The 18,945-nt window shown below is 43.5% G+C and overlaps 2 protein-coding genes across 2 annotated transcripts in view; one reads left to right on the forward strand and one right to left on the reverse strand.

Annotated features, from left to right (window-relative positions):
- Positions 1–208: 208 nt before the first annotated feature.
- Positions 209–18,542, reverse strand: LOC141104583 (uncharacterized). The gene is made up of 11 exons (XM_073594203.1): positions 18,387–18,542; positions 18,006–18,128; positions 17,597–17,716; positions 17,387–17,510; positions 17,180–17,277; positions 16,919–17,089; positions 15,965–16,076; positions 8,554–8,642; positions 8,322–8,471; positions 6,471–6,582; positions 209–2,033 (listed from the first exon to the last, which is right to left on the reverse strand). The coding sequence occupies exons 2-11, from the start codon at positions 18,081–18,083 to the stop codon at positions 973–975; spliced, it is 2,115 nt and encodes a 704-aa protein (XP_073450304.1). The 5' UTR covers positions 18,084–18,128; positions 18,387–18,542; the 3' UTR covers positions 209–972.
- A 291-nt stretch (positions 18,543–18,833) lies between these two features.
- Positions 18,834–18,945, forward strand: part of LOC141106757 (uncharacterized) — a 168,518-nt gene continuing 168,406 nt past the window's right edge. Inside the window, exon 1 of the mRNA XM_073597684.1 lies at positions 18,834–18,923. Coding sequence (XP_073453785.1) covers positions 18,856–18,923 — 68 coding nt within the window. The 5' untranslated portion in view covers positions 18,834–18,855. The remainder of the gene's footprint in view (positions 18,924–18,945) is intronic.

Consider the following 18,945-nt stretch of genomic DNA (forward strand, 5'->3'; position numbering starts at 1 on the left):
AACAGCACACCTTTTACCACTGTGCAACATCAGCAATTTGAAGAGTATGTACAGCCAAAGCAAAAATAGGTAATAAATACTATTTATTATTATTTCACTTTTTGCCTTGCTGTAAAATATAACATTGGTCAAAAATGTACTAGAATGTAATATTGTTTTTTTAACAGATGACTTAAAGGTTATTTTAAAGCACACATCCAGACAGTGATTAAAAATGCACCCTTTAATCCAGTTATGCATCTGTTATATGTAATGTCACAACACAGCCAGTATAAATAGCTGAATCTGTCTTCATATTAGCTTCCTGTAGAGGAATGCTTAGCTAGAGAGGGTGAGAAGTGGCAGCACTGAGTATATAATGGCTGTATTACTCGGCATTGTCATTCCAACCCTGTCATGATGCTTACAGTAGAGGAGTACACAGGGATGACCTCATGAATGTGTGTTCCTTCATTGTCCAAACAGCAGACTATAAGTGGAGGGGTACAGCAGTCATTATTTTTCGCAAAACAGATAGCTGGGCTTTAGCTGTACAGGGAGGCTTCCATCTTTAGGATAATGAAGGACATACAGGTGAGGCATATAGCTGGGGTCCTGAGAATATGTTTTCTGCTTTGAGTTTGGCTGTGGAGAAGGGGGCACTCCAGAGCCAATTGGACTTTGGCTTCACGTTATTTGTCCCACCACTGATTGAAATGGGCCACAGTGCATCTTAAAATATACAATATCCAGTCAAAACGTCTAGTGGGGACCCCTATTCTGGTGAGAACCCTCTGAAGATATTTCCTGTCACTTCCTGCTGTGACTATACAGGAAGTGAGGGTTAATTTCTCCAACCGGACACAGATCTGTACACTTCACCATCAATGTTAGTTTCCTGCATCCATACTATGTTTATGGAAGCTCTTTCCTATCTAGAATCCAAAAAAAAAAAAAAAAAGGTCAAAGTCATGCAAAATGCACCCCATCTTCTCAGCACAAAGGAAGCTTATCCGCAGCGTGCAACTTTTTATGATACGTGAAGGCCGACCTTGTCTGAAAAGATTTCCCACACTGGGCACACGAGAAAGGCTTCTTGCTGCTGTGGATCGTCTGGTGAGTGATTAAATTTGACTTGCAGGAGAAACACTTCCCGCACACAGAGCACGAGTAAGGCTTCACCCCCGTGTGAGTCCTGAGATGATCAACGAGGTATGATTTCCGAGAATAGGTCTTCCCGCACTCCGAGCAGGAGAAAGGCCTCTCCGACGTGTGGCTCCTCCTGTGTGTGTTCAGATGAGTCCTCTGGGAAAAACACTTCCCGCACTCCGGGCACGGATACGGCTTCTCGCCCGTGTGAACCCTCTCATGAAGGATGAGAACTGACTTTCGAGAAAATTGTTTCCCACACTCGGTACAGAAGAAAGGCTTCACCCCCGTGTGAAACGACTCGTGTGTGATCAGAGAGATTTTGTGGGAGAAACATTTGCCACATTCGGAGCAGCAATATGGTTTCACCCCCGTATGAATCCTTTCATGGGAAACCAGATGGGCCCTCTGAGAGAAGCTTTTCCCACACTCGGTGCATGAAAATGGTCTCTCTTCGGTGTGGGTCCTTTTATGTCTAATAAAGGCCGATTTCAGCTTAAAGCCTTTCCCGCACTCGGTACAGGAATAAGGGTGTCCCCAGGCGTGGTTAGATTGGTGTCTTTGGAGAAAGCAATTTTGAATAAAACTATTTTCGTAATTAGAGTGTGAATAGGTCCCTGTCAAGCTATGATTTGAAGGGTCTGTGAGAAGTTCTTCCTCCTTGATGAAACGTTCCCCATGCTTGGAAAATGGGAACAATTCGCCCCCTGCGCGATGAGTAATGGGGAGTGAGTGACCAGGAAAGTTCCCCTTGTCCAAGGACAGGTCTGCCATGCCAGGTCCCGGATGGAGATACAAGGACATTGAGCTTCTTCTGGAAGAATCTTCTATGAGGTCTTCTACTGTATTACCATACGGAGTAAAAATGTAACGTCTGTTCTCATAATTTCTGCTTTGAGGTCCACCTGGAAGAAATACCATGTGGACAGGTAAGCCAAGTTTCAGAAACATTTTCCAAAATTCCAAAAATATATTTTGTTTTATTGCCATGGACATTTCTTTTTGTAATTCATTTTATTTATAAAAGGTAAGTCACAGAACACAAGGGACACGAAGATAAAATGCAACTATTACATACAGGAATAAGTCAGTCTTTCAACATAGTGATATGCTGATGGGCCAATGATAGGGTGGACCAATGATAGGGCGGGCCGATGGGCCAATGATAGGGCGAGCCGATGGGCCAATGATAGGGCGAGCCAATGGGCCAATGATAGGGCGAGCCGATGGGCCAATGATAGGGCGAGCCGATGGGCCAATGAAAAGGCGAGCCGATGGGCCAATGATAGGGCGGGCCGATGGGCCAATGATAGGGCGGGCCGATGGGCCAATGATAGGGCGGGCCGATGGGCCAATGATAGGGCGGGCCGATGGGCCAATGATAGGGTGGGCCGATGGGCCAATGATAGGGGCAGGCTGATGATAGGGCGGGCCAATGGGCCAATGATAGGGTGAGCCGATGGGCCAATGATAGGGCAAGCCGATGGGCCAATGATAGGGCGAGCCGATGGGCCAATGATAGGGCGAGCCGATGGGCCAATGAGAGGGGGCGAGCCGATGGGCCAATGAGAGGGGGCGAGCCGATGGGCCAATGAGAGGGGGCGAGCCGATGGGCCAATGAGAGGGGGCGAGCCGATGGGCCAATGAGAGGGGGCGAGCCGATGGGCCAATGAGAGGGGGCGAGCCGATGGGCCAATGATAGGGCGAGCCGGTGGGCCAATGATAGGGCGAGCCGGTGGGCCAATGATAGCCCGAGCCGATGGGCCAATGATAGCGCAAGCCGATGGGCCAATGACAGAGTAGGCCGATGAAAGGGCAGGCTTATGATAGGGTGGGTCGATGGCCCGATAATAGGGCGGGCTGATAAGCCGATTGTTAGGGCAAGCCGATGATAGGGTGGGCCAATGGGCCGTTGTTAGGGCGGGCTGATGGGCCGATGATAGGGCGGGCAGATGATAGAGCAGGCCAATAGGCCGATGATACATTAGTCGAAGATCAGCATCGCAATGCTTTACAGAAGGGCTTGATAATGCCAAGGTGCCATGTCGACATGGCAACTAAAAATTTACATCCTGGGCTTTTGTCAGCCCATTCACTGTTGCGGGGATGCACAATTAGTATCAACCGACGCCCAGAACATGCAGCTCAGGCTGCCAGGCAGGGTTTTTTTTCTACATTTAGTCCTGCTGCAGGCAAGCAGCAAGGTGCACTTGTCAGGTGGAAGCATTCGGTCAGCTCTGCTGCCATCCGCTTGCTTAAACACACACGCAGGTAAAGTGCACCCCCCCCCGCAACACGTGCCCCCTGTTATGTATCCCAGGCTCCACTTGCCCATCTGCGGGCACAGGACCGGCATAGCGGGGACCACAGAGTAGAGGGGAGGAAGGACAGCGGACGTGTGATTAGCTGCAAGCGCTGATCGGATGCTGGTTTTCCACAACCAGCTTTTGTCGGACAGTCAGTGATGGAGGCAATTGCATAATTCCTTATTTCATGCTTTCCTTCTTCACACATTTAGGCCAATATGTTATCTGCTACATATTTTTGGTAAAAAAATTCCAATAAGCGTATATTGATTGGTTTACGTGAACGTTATAGCTATAAACTATTGGATACATACTGGAATTTTTTTTTTAATACTAGTAATGGCGCCGATCAGCGACTTATAGCGGGGTTTTTATAGTTTGGCGGGCAGTCTGACACAACCAGTGACACTAATACAGTTATCAGTGCTAACAATATGCACTGTAACTGTACTAATGACACTGGCTGGGAATGGGTTTTAACATCTAAGGTAACTGGTCGTGGAAAGTACAGCTAGATAATAGCACCAATCCCCAAATTGACATAGAAACAATAGGAAGATGGGGTAGGGATTTTAGGAGGTTCAAAAATGTCGTCAAATATATTCAATAAAAGATGATTTATTTCTTATTTTGGAGGAGCAAAACAAAAAAAAATATATATAAAAACAAATGACACAGGCATGTACAATACTGATATTACGATGTTAACCACTTCCCGCCCGTCCACCATCAAATGACGTCCGGGCTTTGAGCGGGTGTATCTGAATGATGCCTGTAGTTACAGACATCATTCAGATATTGCTGGTTTCAGCCGGCGAATCTCTACACCATAGGAATGATCATAGCGGCCGTTCCGCCGCTTGATCGTTCCTATAGGAGGCGAGAGGGGACGTCCTCCCCCTCCCGCCGCCCTCCGGTGCTTGTTCCGACTCAACGTTATGATCGGTGAAGCGGAGGGCGGATCCGCCGGCGCCGGATGTAGATCATAGAGATTTCCGGTGGACCAGATGGTCGCCGTAGTCTCTATGATCATCGAAGGACGGGCGCGATGTTATGACGTCACGGCCTCTCCATTCAAAAAAACGGCGCCGCTTCGGCTGTCATGTCATATTCCTATTACAAGGGATGTTTACATTCCTTGTAATTGAAATAAAAGTGATCAATTTTTTTTTTTCAAAAAAGTGTCAAAATAAAAAAAAGAAAATATAATTAACAATAAAAAAAAAAAAAAAAAAAAAAAAAGTTAAAGTGCCGCTGTCCCGCTGTGCTCGCACGCAGAAGCGAACGCATACGTAAGTCCCGCCCACATATGAAAACGGTGTTCAAACCATACATGTGAGGTATCGCCATGAACGTTGGAGCCAGAGCAATCATTTTGGCCCTAGACCTCCTCTATAACTCAAAACATGTAACCAGTAAAAAAATTTCAAGCATTGCCTATGGGGATTTTTAAGTACTGAACATTGGCTGACAATGCAAGTTGGGACCACCAGCAACTGGGGGTCACAGAGAGAACAAAAGGACCAGAATATGGACCCAAAAGGAACTTGAAAACCAAGGGACTTGGAAAGGCTACATAACAGCACTGAAGGTACTCGTCAGGCTGACAGTGTGTAGCAGCACGTCATGTCCCAAGGGGCTCCTGTTGTCCTGTTTAACATTGTAATATCAGTATTGTACATGCCTGTGTCATTTGTTTTTATATATAAATATATATATATATATATATATATATATATATATATATATATATATATATATATATATATATATATATATATATATATATATATTTTTTTTTTTTTTTTGTTTGCTCCTCAAAATAAGAAATAAATCTTCTTTTATTGAATATATTTGACGACATTTTTGCACTACCTAAAATCCCTACCCCATCTTTCTATCGTTTAAACATCTAAGGCGATCAAAGGGGTAACCGTGTACCTAGCCAGTGTTTTTGTGTACTGTGTGTGGGGCTTTCACTAAGGGATGTGATGTATTTTATTCCAGCAGGGACACAAAATTCATTCATCAAAATCCATCACATTCCCGCTGTCAGAACAGAGCTCACTCCTGTGTCTCTGCTGGATGATCAGCTGATCGGCTTCTGCACTACCTGGAAGTGCAGAATCATGTATGTATGTGTGTGTGTATGTGTATATTATATATATACATATACACACAAATATATATATATATATACACACACATACACATATATATATATATATATATATATATATATATATATATATATATATATATATATATATATATATATATATATATATATATATATATATATACGGTATATACACACACGTGATTCTGCATAGAACGGCCCCCCTGTAGCAGTAAATCTGCTATAGGGCAGTCCTTAAGTGGTTAAAGTTGTCTAGTTGCCTCACATATACATAAGAAAGCCTCTAATATCTTGGTTATCCTGGTTACTGTAGCTGACTCATACCAAAGGACTGTCACTACAAACTGACCAAGTCTTTAAAAGGTCATATTGTTGCTAGCAGTGGGAGTTCACCCTCTCCTTACATTCGAGTCCTATATATACTACAGTTATAACTTGGTACATTCAGTGTCGTCTTCAGAGCTTGCTATCGTGTATGCATCTTTGATCATCTGCCACGCCACACAAGTGGGACCCTATGGCAAAACAGCATCTGTAGTTACGTATTCTTGTTATATTTTCTATTAACTGTATCTGTCATTACCTACTTAAATGTTATAAATATTAATGTGATCTCTCTTTGCACATATTGAATACAACCCCAAAAAACGTAAACTATCACGTGACCATGATAAAATAGTCAGTTGTACATATGGGCCAAAAGTCAAGCGGTTGCTGAACTGCATATTCGTCCCATGTGTATCTAGATTAATAGAGGCTGATGGCTCCTGACGCCCCCAGTGGGTACACGCTATCTCCCCATTACTGTCAGAGGAGGGGGGAGAAGAAGAGATTGTTGTAGTGACTGAACAAGGAGTATCTTGGACCCTTCTCTGGATTTAGTGTTAATTACTCACCTGTGCTGATCTCTGGTGGAATGTCCTCCTCTTTACACGGCTCATCACCACTACCATACAGCTCTTCTTCTTCCTCTTTAATTTTCACTTTAATACCAATTACATTTTCAACCTAGGCAATGCAAAACATACATTATATAATCTACAGAAAAATTCTGTTTATTAGAGATACCAGAACCAGTATGAACCATAAAGTTTACGCAGTAAGCTCAGAGTATCATAATCAAAGCTACTCAAGAAACTGATGCTGTGTGATCCTAGAGATAAATAGGATGGGGACAGCTCTATGCCGGTTTTAAGGGAGGTAAAAACCATGGAGCATTGTAGTAGATACATTAAATGTACAGGTCATACACAGAGGGAGGTAAAGGTGAAGAGGTTAACGTACAGGTCACATGCAGTGGGAGAATGAAGATAAAGGGGTGCAGATGTGTAGGACAAAGGAGTTGAAGGAGTTAATACACAGGTCATATAGAGCAAGGCTCCCAAATCCCAGGCACCAGGTCACCATGGCGACTAGAAATTGCACCCTGGCGCCTGGACTTTTGTCAGCCCATTCACTGTTGCAGGGTTGCACAATTTGTATCAGGCAGTATGGTTCTACATTTCCACTTGTCAGGTGGGTCTGCTGCCGCCCGATTGCTTCCACACACATGGGTAAAGTACCCCCCGCTATGTATCCTGGGCTCCACTTGCCCATCTGCGGGCCTGGAACCGGCATAGTGGGCGCCACAGGGTAGAAGGGAGGGACGAGAGCAGACACACATCCGCTCTCCTCCCCATGATGGCTCCTGACTCCCCCACTGGGTACATACTATCTACTGACAGAGGAGGGGGGAGAAGAAGAGATTGTTGTAGTAACTGAACAAGGAGAATCTGGGACTCTTCCCTGGATTTTGTGTTTATTACTCACCTGTGCTGATCTCTGGAGGAATGTGCTCATCCTTACACAGTTCATCACCACTACCATACAACTCTTCTTCGTCAATAGGGACCCAGACATGATGTCATACGTGGTGCTTCCGGATCAGGAACAAGATGGGGAGGAGAGCGGACATATGTCTGCTCTCCTCTCCATCTTGTTCCTGACCCGGGAGCACCACGTATAACATCACATCCGGGGCCTCATTGACAGTTTACCTGGCCAGCATGGCCTGGAAAGAATGTAATGCATTGCATTCAGTGGAGCACAGGGGAGACCTTGCATGTCTCATTAAAGAGAACCTGTAACCAAAAAATTATCACATAAGGGACATTTTGTCCCCTATGTGATGAAGAAAAAAATGAAGTAAAAAAAATTTTGTAATTGTAAAAAAATTGTTACACCCAAGCACATAAAATCTCCCCCCCCCCTCCCGGAAAAAACCTATATCGCCACACACGCGCACAAGCTGCCTCCTAACTTTTTTAGCTGGCTCCTAGATTCAAAGCAAATTTGTCAAGCTCTGACATAGAGACAGGATCAACTATACAGGGGTAAAAGAGTTAAAAATTATCCCAGAATCAATGAATACCTTGAATAGTTGCTATCTGTGATCTAGAAACCATGAATGACTCATTCATTGATTAGTTCCCCCTTCTTCTTTCCTTCTGTTGGAAGAGGAAGGGGCGGGCTCTCCAAAACTGTTTACATCTGTGATCACTGTGGTTGGTCATCACAGCAATCACAGGCTACAGAGCCGCTCAGAACAGCTCTGTACTCTTTGTCTGTTACCGAGGATGGCTCACATCACAGCCATTAATGGGTGATCTGGCTGCCCAAGGGTTTTTCCTGCATGAATAAGTGCCCACCACTTTGCTGTTCAAAGACATATGTTGGAGGTAAAATGGATAGTTTGCTGCTTGACCTACCTGATAGTCCTGTAAATCCCCAGTATAGAAAGGAGAAGTACATCTGTCCTGTGTAGCTGGAGGAATGACCTCCTCTTCACTTTGCTCATCATCCCTCATATACGTATCTTCTTCTCCACCTTCAATCCTAGATTCATTCAGGTTTTCTTTCTACAAAACACACAAAGCAATAACATTTTTAAGCATCTCCAGGCACCTGAGCGCAACACAATGATTTGATGTTTCCACCCACCTGATCCTCCTTCTGATGTTCCTGTGGGGAGTCCTGGGAATACAGAGGACGGGGAGATCCCTCTGGGGAATTTCTGTTACTGGATCCATCTGTAGGAAACAAAAACACTGACTGAATACATTGTTTCTATGTCTTTATATCAGAGGATGTGTGTATCTAGGTGGATCCTCAAAAACCCTGTTAAAAACCCTTCAACAAGCTTCTGAAACTCACTAATAAAGCAAGCCAACATCTGGACCTGCTGATGCCTATGTCAGATATTAATTCCCCTGGTTGACCAGGATGCCTCCACATTTCTAACTTCACACCCTACTCTGTAATGGGTTATAAGTTTACGTACCTAGGAATTAAGAGAGAGAGTTAAAGCTGATGCGTAGGTTTTGTGATATGTTGGGGTTCCAGATCACTAACCAGCTGTATTGGAGAAAGCAATAGTTTTTATTTTAAAAAAGGCAAACGAAAAAAAGCTTACTAGTATGAACAAAACTGTCCATCAATCTCTGGAACAAACCTTTTGGCTTACCACCAGCAAAACCTGTCCCTTCACAGGGTTTAAAATCCCCGCCTGCTCCAGGGTCCCAAAGAAAAGGTCACCAGCAGCTTAGCAATGTCTTGGTAACCCAATACACAGCTCTGTCTTTCAAGTGTTTCCTGCTCCACACAACACCTCATGGACATCTGCTGGCTGCTTCCTGACCTTTTCAGCCCTCTCTTGCAGGCGGGTTAACCCGTCCAGGACCACAGTACTGATAATCTGTTTGGAGGATCTTTCCCACCCAAAATCTCCAAGCTTCAAAATTTCTGGCCTCATATCACCCGAGAACACCTCACCTGTAAGAGTGAAAATCCCTGAGTACTCCAATTGTGCTGCTTTTCATCCCCCTTAAAGAGACCACAACCAAAAGAATGGGGACACAGATCTGTCTTCCAGGAACCATCCCTGGCTTCCTCTACAGTACAGATATTTTTGCATAGTCGCATTGGTCCAGCACAGAAGTCATTCAGAGAACAATTTGCATCCTCTCAATGAATCCAAAGTGTTGTCTGATTGGATGAGGTGGAAAGGCGGGGCCGTGATGTCACAATCTCCACCTCAAGAAAATGCAAAGCGCTCTCTAAATGTTGTGCTGACAATCTAGCTGAGATCACTGTTGTAGCAGTGCTTACTACAGGGATTTCCAGCTTCCACGGAGACCCCACAGGTGTGGCACATACAGTGTGGAAAATAATTATTTGATCCCCTGCAGATTTTGTAAGTTTGCCAACCTACAAAGAAATTAAGTCTATAATTTTTTTATCATAGGTTTATTTTAAATGATAGAGACAGAAGAATGTAAACCAAAAATCCAGAAAAACACATGATACAAATGTTATAAATAAAGGTTGCAGTTCAGTGAGTAAAATAAGTATTTGATCCCCAAGCAAAACATGACTTAGTACTTGGTGGAGAAACCCTTGTTGGAAAGCACAGAGGCAAGACATATCTTGTAGTTGGTTACCAGGTTTGCACACATCTCATTTTGGTCCACTCTTCTTTACAGATCTTATCTAAATCCTTAAGGTTTCTTGGCTGTCTCTTGGCAACTCGAAGTTTCAGCTCCCTCCATAAATTTTCTATAGGATTAAGTCTGGAGACTGGCTAGGCCACTCCATGACATTAATGTGCTTCTTCTTAAGCCACTCCTTTGTTGCCTTGGTGGTGTGTTTTGGGTCATTGTCATGCTGGAAGACCCATCCACGACCCATCTTCAGTGTTCTGGCAGAGGGAAGAAGGTTCTCATCCAAGATTTTACAATACATGGCCCCGTTCATTGGCCCCTCTGTGCGGCAAAGTCGGCCTGTACCTTTAGCAGAGAAACAGCCCCAAAGCATCATGTTTCCACCTCCGTACTTTACTGTAGGGATGGTGTTCTTAGGGTCATAGTCAGAATTTTTCTTCCTCCAAACACGGAGAGTCGAGTTAATGCCAAAGAGCTTAATTTTTGTCTCATCTGTCCACTTTCTCCCAATCCTTCACTGAATCATTTAATCCTTCTTAAGGAGCAGGACTCACCGTGTTTGGAGAAAGAAAAATGCTGACTATGACCCTAAGAATACCATCCCTACAGTCAAGGGAGGTGGTAACCAACTACAAGAGATGTCTTACCTCTGTGCTTGCCAACAAGGGTTTCTTCACCAAGTACTAAGTCATTTTTTGCTTGGGGTTCAAATACTTATTTTACTCACTGAACTGCAACTCAATTTATAACATTGTATGATGTGTTTTTTATGGATTTTTGGTTGATATTCTGTCTCTATCATTTAAAATACACCTATGATAACAATTATAGACCCTTAATTTCTTTGTAACTGGTTAAACTTCATATTTAGGAATAAATGAGAGTTTTGTAACTGATGGAAAATCTGTTACCTTAGTCCTACAGTGAGCGAAAAACTATTTGATCCCAAGCTGATTTTGTACATTTGCCCACTGTCAAAAAAATTTTCAGTCTATAATTTTAATGGTAGGTTTATTGTTATGCCCTGTACACATGATCGGACATTCCGACAACAAAATCCATCTGATTTTTTCCGACGGATGTTGGCTCAAACTTGTCTTGCATACACACGGTCACACAAAGTTCTGAATGTCAAGAACGCGGTGACGTACAACACGTACGACGAGCTGAGAAAAGTGAAGTTCAATAGTCAGTGCTGCTCTTCTGCTTGATTCTGAGCATGTGTGGCACTTTGTGCGTCGGAATTGTCTACACACGATCAGAATTTACGCGAACTGATTTTGTCGTCGGAAAATTTTAGATCCAGCTCTCAAACTTTGTGTCGGAAATTCCGATGAAAAAAGTCAGATGGAGCCTACACACGGTCGGAATTTCTGACAACAAGCTCCGATTGCACATTTTCTGTCGGAAAGTCCGACCGTGTGTACAGGGCATAACAGTGAGAGACAGAATAACAAAAATCTCCAAAAAAACGCATTTCAAACAAGTTATAACTTGATTTGCATTTTAATGAGCAAAATAAGTATTTGATCCCCGATCATTTAGCAAGATTTCTGGCTCCCAGGTGTCTTCTATACAGGTAATGAGCTGAGATTAGGAGCACTCTCTTAGGTCGGGTTCACAATGGTACGACATACACTCCGACTTTGGAAGCATATGTCGCATTACGTGTGTAAATCAATGATTCCCGATGAAAGCTGTCCTAACTGATCCAACACAAGTTGGTCCAAGTTTGAAAAAGGTTCCTGCACTATTTTGGTCCGACGTTGGTCCTACTACAGCCTACTGAATATAATTGAAGTCGGATAAAAGTCGCATCCTAGTTCTACCCATCCGACATGGTGATTACAGCAGCAGTAAAATTAATTTATGTCACACTGGGATGCTTTTGATTGGTCAAAGGACAAGTCAGACTATCTCAAAGTCAGAGCAAAATCTTATCTTGTTCATTCAAGTCGGATCAATAAAGTAGGACCGATGTTGCAGGGCAAAGTAGGATGACAGTTGTACAACAGTCGTGTTGTACCAATCTGAACACGGCCTAAAGGGAGTGTGCCTAATCTCAGCTTGTTACCTGTATAAAGGACACCTGTCCACAGAAGCAATCAATCAGATTCCTATCTCTCCACCATGGCCAAGACCAAAGAGCTGTCCAAAGATGTCAGGGACAAGATCGTAGACCTACACAGGGCTGGAATGGGCTAAAAAAACATTGCTAAGCAGCTTAGTGAGAGGCTGACAACATTGGGTGCGATTATTCGCAAATGAAAGAAACACAAAATAACTGTCAATCTCTCTCGGTCTGGGGCTCCATGCAAGATCTCACCTGGTGGAGTTTCAATGATCGTGAGAATGGTGAGGAATCAGCCCAGAACTACTTGGGAGAATCTTGTCAACGATCAAGGCAGCTGGGACCAAATTCACCAAGAAAACAATTGGTAACACACTACGCCATGAAGGACTGAAATCCTGCAGCACCCGCAAGGTCCCCCTGCTCAAGAAAGCACGTGTACAGGCCCACCTGAAGTTTGCTAATGAACATCTGAATGATTCAGAGGAGAACAGGGTAAAAGTGTTGTGGTCAGATGAGACCAAAATCAAGCTCTTTGGCATCAACTCAACTCGTCGTGTTTGGAGGAAGAGGAGGAATGCTGCCTATGACCCCAAGAATAACATCCCCACCGTCAAACATGGAGGTGGAAACATTATGCTTTGGGGGTGTTTTTCTGCTAAGGGGACAGGACAACTTTACCGCATCAAAGGGACGATGGACGGGGCCACGTACCGTCAAATCTTGGGTGAGAACCTCCTTTCCTCAGCCAGGGGAATGAAAATGCGTCGTGGATGGGTATTCCAGCATGACAATGACCCAAAACACACGGCCAAGACAACAAAGAAGTGGTTCAAGAAGAAGCACATTAAGGTCCTGGAGTGGCCTTTGGGTTGCAATGCTTTCTTGAGGAATGGAATACTTTGTAATTTCCAGTTTTTCACATGTAACGTGTATATTCTGTGTGCGTGATTTTTTATCTTCACATTGATTTTAATTGTATGTACCAATAAACTTTTCTACATTCAATAGAATCTTGTGTCTACATTGGTGCCTTTAAAGTCTCTTCCCAACCTTGTCCTTTTCGATTTTTCATTGGGATGGGTAAACTCTTGACACCTGGACAGTTTAGGCATTTCTGATAGATTTTACTTACTTAATCCCATAGAAAATATGTGGAGGGAACTGAAGGTTCAAAGTTATCAAACCTCATCCTCGAAACCTTAATGACCTGGAGAGGATCTGCAAAGAGTGGGACAGAATCTCTCCTGAGATGTGTGCAAACCTGGTGGTCAACTACAAGAAATATCTGACCTCTTCTGATTGCCAACAAGGGTTTTGCCACCAAGTACCAAGTCATGTTTTGCAAAGGAGTCAAATATTTATTTCACTCATTAAAATGCAAATCAATTTATAACTTTTTTGAAATGCTTTTGAAATGCATTTTTCTGGGTTTTTTTTTGTTATTATTCTGTCTCTCACTGTTAACCACTTGCCGCCCGCCCGCCCACCATCGTTATATGTTGGCTGTTTGAAGAGGAATACCGTAATTATGGCAGCAGATAGCTACCATAACCGCGCTATCTTCTTCAGCAAGCGGTCGGCTTTCAGATAAAATTGGTATCTGTGGTGGATTCGCCACAAGATCACTTTTATCGGGGGCGGGAGAGGGCCCCTCCTGCCGCTCTCTGGAGCCGTCGGTAGCGACGGAGACGATCGTGTCCTTTCTCCTCACAGGCTGGATGCATTTTAGTGTAAATAAGAGATCTGAGGTCTTTTTGACCCCAAATCTCACATTTAAGAGGTCCTCTTGTGTTTTTTTTATCATTACATGGGATGTTTACATTCCTTGTAATAAGAATAAAAGTGACACATTTTTTTTTGTTTTGTTAAAAAGACAGTGTAAAAATAAAAAGTCAAATAAATAAGAAATTTTTTTTTTTTAAAGTGCCCCGCCCCGCCCATCTCGCGCACAGAAGCGAACGCATACGTAAGTTGCGCCCGCATATGAAAACAATGTTCAAACCACACGTGAGGTATCGCCACAATCGTTAGAATGAGAGCAATAATTCTAGCACTAGACCTCCTCTGTAACTCAAAACTGGTAACCTGTGGAAATTTTTAAACGTCGCCTATGGAGATTTTTAGGGGGCAAAGTTTGTCACAATTTTCAAGCGTGACATGTTGGGTATCAATTTACTCGGCGTAACATTATCTTTCACATTAACCCTTTCATGCCTAAGCCTATTTCTGACATTTGCTGCTTACAAGTTAAAAATTAAATTTTTCGCTAGAAAATTACTTAGAACCCCCAAACATTATATATATATATATATATATATATATATATATATATATATATATATATATATATTTTTAGCAGAGACCCTAGAGAATAAAATGGCGATCATTGCAATATTTTATGTCACACTGTATTTGCGCAGCGGTCTTTCAAACGCAATTGTTTAGGGAAAAAGACACTTTCATGAATTAAAAAAAAACGAAACAGTAAAGTTAGCCCAATTTTTTTTAGTATAATGTGAAAGATGAAGTTATGCCAAGTAAATAAAAAAAAAAAAATAACAGTTACCAGGTTAGAGTTATAGAGGAGGTCCAGGGCTAGAATTATGCTCTCGCTCTGCGGATACCTCACATGTGTGATTTAAACACCATTTACAAATGCAGGCGCCACTTACGTGTACATTTTCTTTGCTGCGTGAGCTTGCGGGGATGGAGGTGCTTTAAAATATATATATTTCATATTTTTTTTTTTTTTTTTTACATTGTCACTTTTGAAAAAAATAAACGTGATCACTTTTATTGCTGTCACAAGGAATGTAAACATCCCTTGTGACAGTAATAGGAGGTGACAGGTACTCTTTATGGAGGGATCGGGGGGGTCTAAAAGACCCCAAATCCCTCCTTTGCGCTTAAAAGTATTCAGATCACCAAAAACTGCAATTCTAAATACTATATATTTTTTAAAAACCGGCGCCATTGGCAGCCGAGTAAACCGGAAGTGACATTGTGACGTCACTTCCGTGTTTACAGAGAGAAGACTGGAACAAAGCCATTTCCGGCTTCGTGCCAGTTTGTCTCTAGCCGCCGGAAGTGGCGGATCGAGGATCGGGTCTCCCGGTGGGACAGGAGGCCCGGTAAGAGCGGCGGAAAGTGGCGGGAGAGGGGGGGATATCTCCTCCCGCTCCTCCGGGATAACAACTGAGCAGCTTTTAGCCGCATCAGTTGTTATCCCTGGAAAGCCGTCCGCTGGCTCTAAAAAACTTTACCAGGATGACGCCTGCAGCTACGGGCATCATCCTGGTATAACCCCCCTAAAGCCGAGGCCCCATATATGCGTACGCTCGGCGGGAAGGAGACAGATCATTTCTTTGTCAGTGGGCAAACGTACAAAATCAGCAGGGGATCAAATACTTTTTTTCCCTCACTTTAGTTGCCTGCTGTATCTACTGATCTAGATGGTCCCTGTTGACCCGACTGCCTTGTAGGCTTATTGATTGGCAGGTGGAGCTGCTGTATACCTTGACTGGTTGCCAACACATGTTTTCAGATGGGTGCCATATTGCTGGATACCTTCCAATCAACCCTCACTATGGATAGTATTAAACTGGGTGCCATTCCCTTTATTTTTTTATGTTTTCTAACTGCAAGAAGTGACCAAAATGATGAAAGGGCAGGAAGAAGACAGCAAAAGTCCTAATAGAGGCTGATGACTCCCTACTGGGCACATACTGTCTCCCCATTACTGTCTACTGACAGAGGAGGCGAGAGAAGAAGAGATTGTTGTAGTGACTGAACAAGGAGAATCTGGGACTCTTCTCTGGATTTACTGTTTATTATTCACCTGTGCTGATCTCTGGAGGGATCTCCTGCTCCTTATGTGGCTCATCACCTCTCACATGCAGATCTTCTTCTTCCTCTTTAACTACCACATTAATATTCATTAAAGTTTCACCCTAGATAATTCAAAAGATAAATTATATAATCTGCAGAAAAAAAAATATTTTTGTTAGAGCTACCAGAATCAGTACGAATCATAAAATCAAGGTATTAGGCCCCATTCATACCTGAGCATTTTGTAGCTTGAAGCTCCAAAATGCCCAACATCCAGAATCTCATGTATTACAAAGGTGACTGTTCACAAATGTGCACTAATGGGGCGTACACACGGGCAGACTTTCCGACCGGACTGGTCCAACGGACTTTTGACAGACTTCCGATGGACTTTTTTTACGAACGGACTTGCCTACACACGACCGGACTATGGACAGACTTGCCTACACATGACCGGACTTTCCGGCAGACTATGTCCGCCGGTCTTCCCGAATGAACGGACTTGCCCACACGCGAACAATCCGTTCATTTTGAACGTGACTCGGGTACGATGAGACTAGAAAAGGAAGTCAATCTCGCCGAGAGTTTTATCGGCGAGATTGACACCTTGTGAGCCCCGTCGCGGGGCATACCAGGCCCTTAGGTCTGGTATAGATTTTAAGGGGTCCCCCCAAAATCCATACCAGACCCTTATCCGAGCACGCAGCCCGGCCGGTCAGGAAAAGGGGTGGGAACAAGCGAACCGAGGTTAACATGCCCTTTTCTCTGTCTTTTCTATCAAGCCACGCTGGTTTTCCCCAGTATATATGATCAATCCAGCTACCTGCCTTTACACCACCCAATGGACCCCCAATCCGGTCATAGGTCTTCAACAATGTCCTTTCTCTGTTCTATCTGCCCTTACTCTGACAGACCACTCCCTCTGTCCTTCCAATCAGCATTCCTAATTTAAAGTTTGACCTACATGATAGTCCTGTAGAATCTTGTAGTCATCCTCTAAATCACCAGAGTAGAGAGGAGAGGAACATCTGTCTTGTCTAGCTGAAGGCATTTCCTCCTTATCACTTTGCTCATCATCTCTGAAGGATCTTTCTTCTTCTCCACCTTCAATCCTAGATTCACACAGGTTTTCTTCCTACGTAACCCAAAAAGCAAAAAAAAAACAATACATGTAATGCTGCTCCAGGCACATAATCTGAAAACATGAACTACTTGTTTCCACTACCTGATCCTCCTGATGGATCTCCTGATGTTCCTGTGTGGAGTCCCGGGAATACAGAGGACGGGGACATCTCTCTGGGGGATTCCTGTTACTGGATCCATCTGTAGGAAACACACACACTGACTGAATACATTGTTTCTATGTCTTTATATCAGAGGATGTGTGTATCTAGGTGGATCCTGAATACAAGAAATGAAAGTCTCCTCTTACCCGGTGATGTGAGGGGTGGCCGGTTTTCCATCATGACGTCCTTGTAGAGATCCTTGTGTCCTTCTATATACTCCCACTCCTCCATGGAGAAATAGACAGTGACATCCTGACACCTTATAGGAACCTGACACACACAATGATACAGTCACCATCCAGACACATCCCTTGTCTGTTACTGGATAATGTCCCAGAATTCCCACCACCGCTCACCTCTCCCGTCAGCAGATCAATTATCTTCTGGGTGACTTCTAGAATCTTCTTTTCGCTCTCCTTAAAAATCATGGATAGGGGACTCCGAGGTTCACTCAACTTTTTTATGGGCCCATAATCCTAAAAAAGGGAAAAACATAAAGAAATTAACAAATAAATGCACAGATACACATTCCAGAATCCTCCTCACCTCTCTGGTCAGGTCAGCGTTTTATTAATAGAGATCAGAGTGATGTCATGTGACCTCCCAGAATCCTCCTCACCTCTCCGGTCAGGTCTGTGTTTTATTAATAGAGATAAGAGTGATGTCATGTGACCTCCCAGAATCCTCCTCACCTCTCTGGTCAGGTCTGTGTTTTATTAATAGAGATAAGAGTGATGTCATGTGACCTCCCAGAATCCTCCTCACCTCTCCGGTCAGCAGGTAGATGATCTCCAGGGTGAGGTCTAATATTCTCTCAGTCATGTGACCCCGCTTCTCCTCCATCTTTAGCTAGGGCAATGTAAAAGCTCCTCGATTCAACAAAGACTCCTGTGAATAACAATATGTATCAACCCAAATGAAATTAGAAATAAAAAACACAAATGGTTAGAAAAAGGAGCACAGACACTTTGTAGATCCTGTCTCCCGATATAACGCTAACTCCCTTTTCCATCAACCATCCAACTCACACATGAATGGATGAAAGCCAAGACAGTAGTTAGTAAATGACCCCCAACAGAGTGACTACAAACTTCTCAGAAAACCCCATTTTGCAGACAGAAATAATGAGGTGTGGCCGATAATCACCTTATCAATAAATAAATAATATTATTATGTCCCCAGCTCAGCCTGGAGTCATGAAAACCCCCTTCAGTCCTGAGCACATCCCTGTCTCCCCTCTATCATCGCTAGTCTCCTCCCACTTCCGCCCAGTGGCTCACAACTTCCGCTTTTGCGTTCCACGCCGCTTCCTGGTTACTATAGTGACGCAAAGCTCCATCCACAGGACGAGATACACACTCCGCTTTTCCTATTGGTGGTAGAAACGACTACAATGTCCTTACTGCGAGAGAGCGGCGGCCATTATCTTGTAGCAATTATATTGTATGTCCATTTTGGTAATAAAGGATAGTTTCAGTAAAATTACGGAGAGCAAATACGGAGAGCTGTTTAGAAGTTCTAAAAAAAAGTTTCCTACTGACTAATATAGAAAATATTTTTTTTCACAGTTCATTCCGGCGGCCATTTTGTTGTAGCCAATAACAGGGGACAGGACATGGCCTGCTGCAGAGTGAGAAGCTTGCTGGTGTTCAGGCTGCAGAGAGTGTACCCAGTGTGGAGGAGGTAATAAATGTCTTCTTATTTT

The sequence above is a fragment of the Aquarana catesbeiana genome, linkage group LG08, assembly GCF_042186555.1.
Source record: "Aquarana catesbeiana isolate 2022-GZ linkage group LG08, ASM4218655v1, whole genome shotgun sequence".
In the NCBI taxonomy this organism is placed as follows: domain Eukaryota; kingdom Metazoa; phylum Chordata; class Amphibia; order Anura; family Ranidae; genus Aquarana; species Aquarana catesbeiana.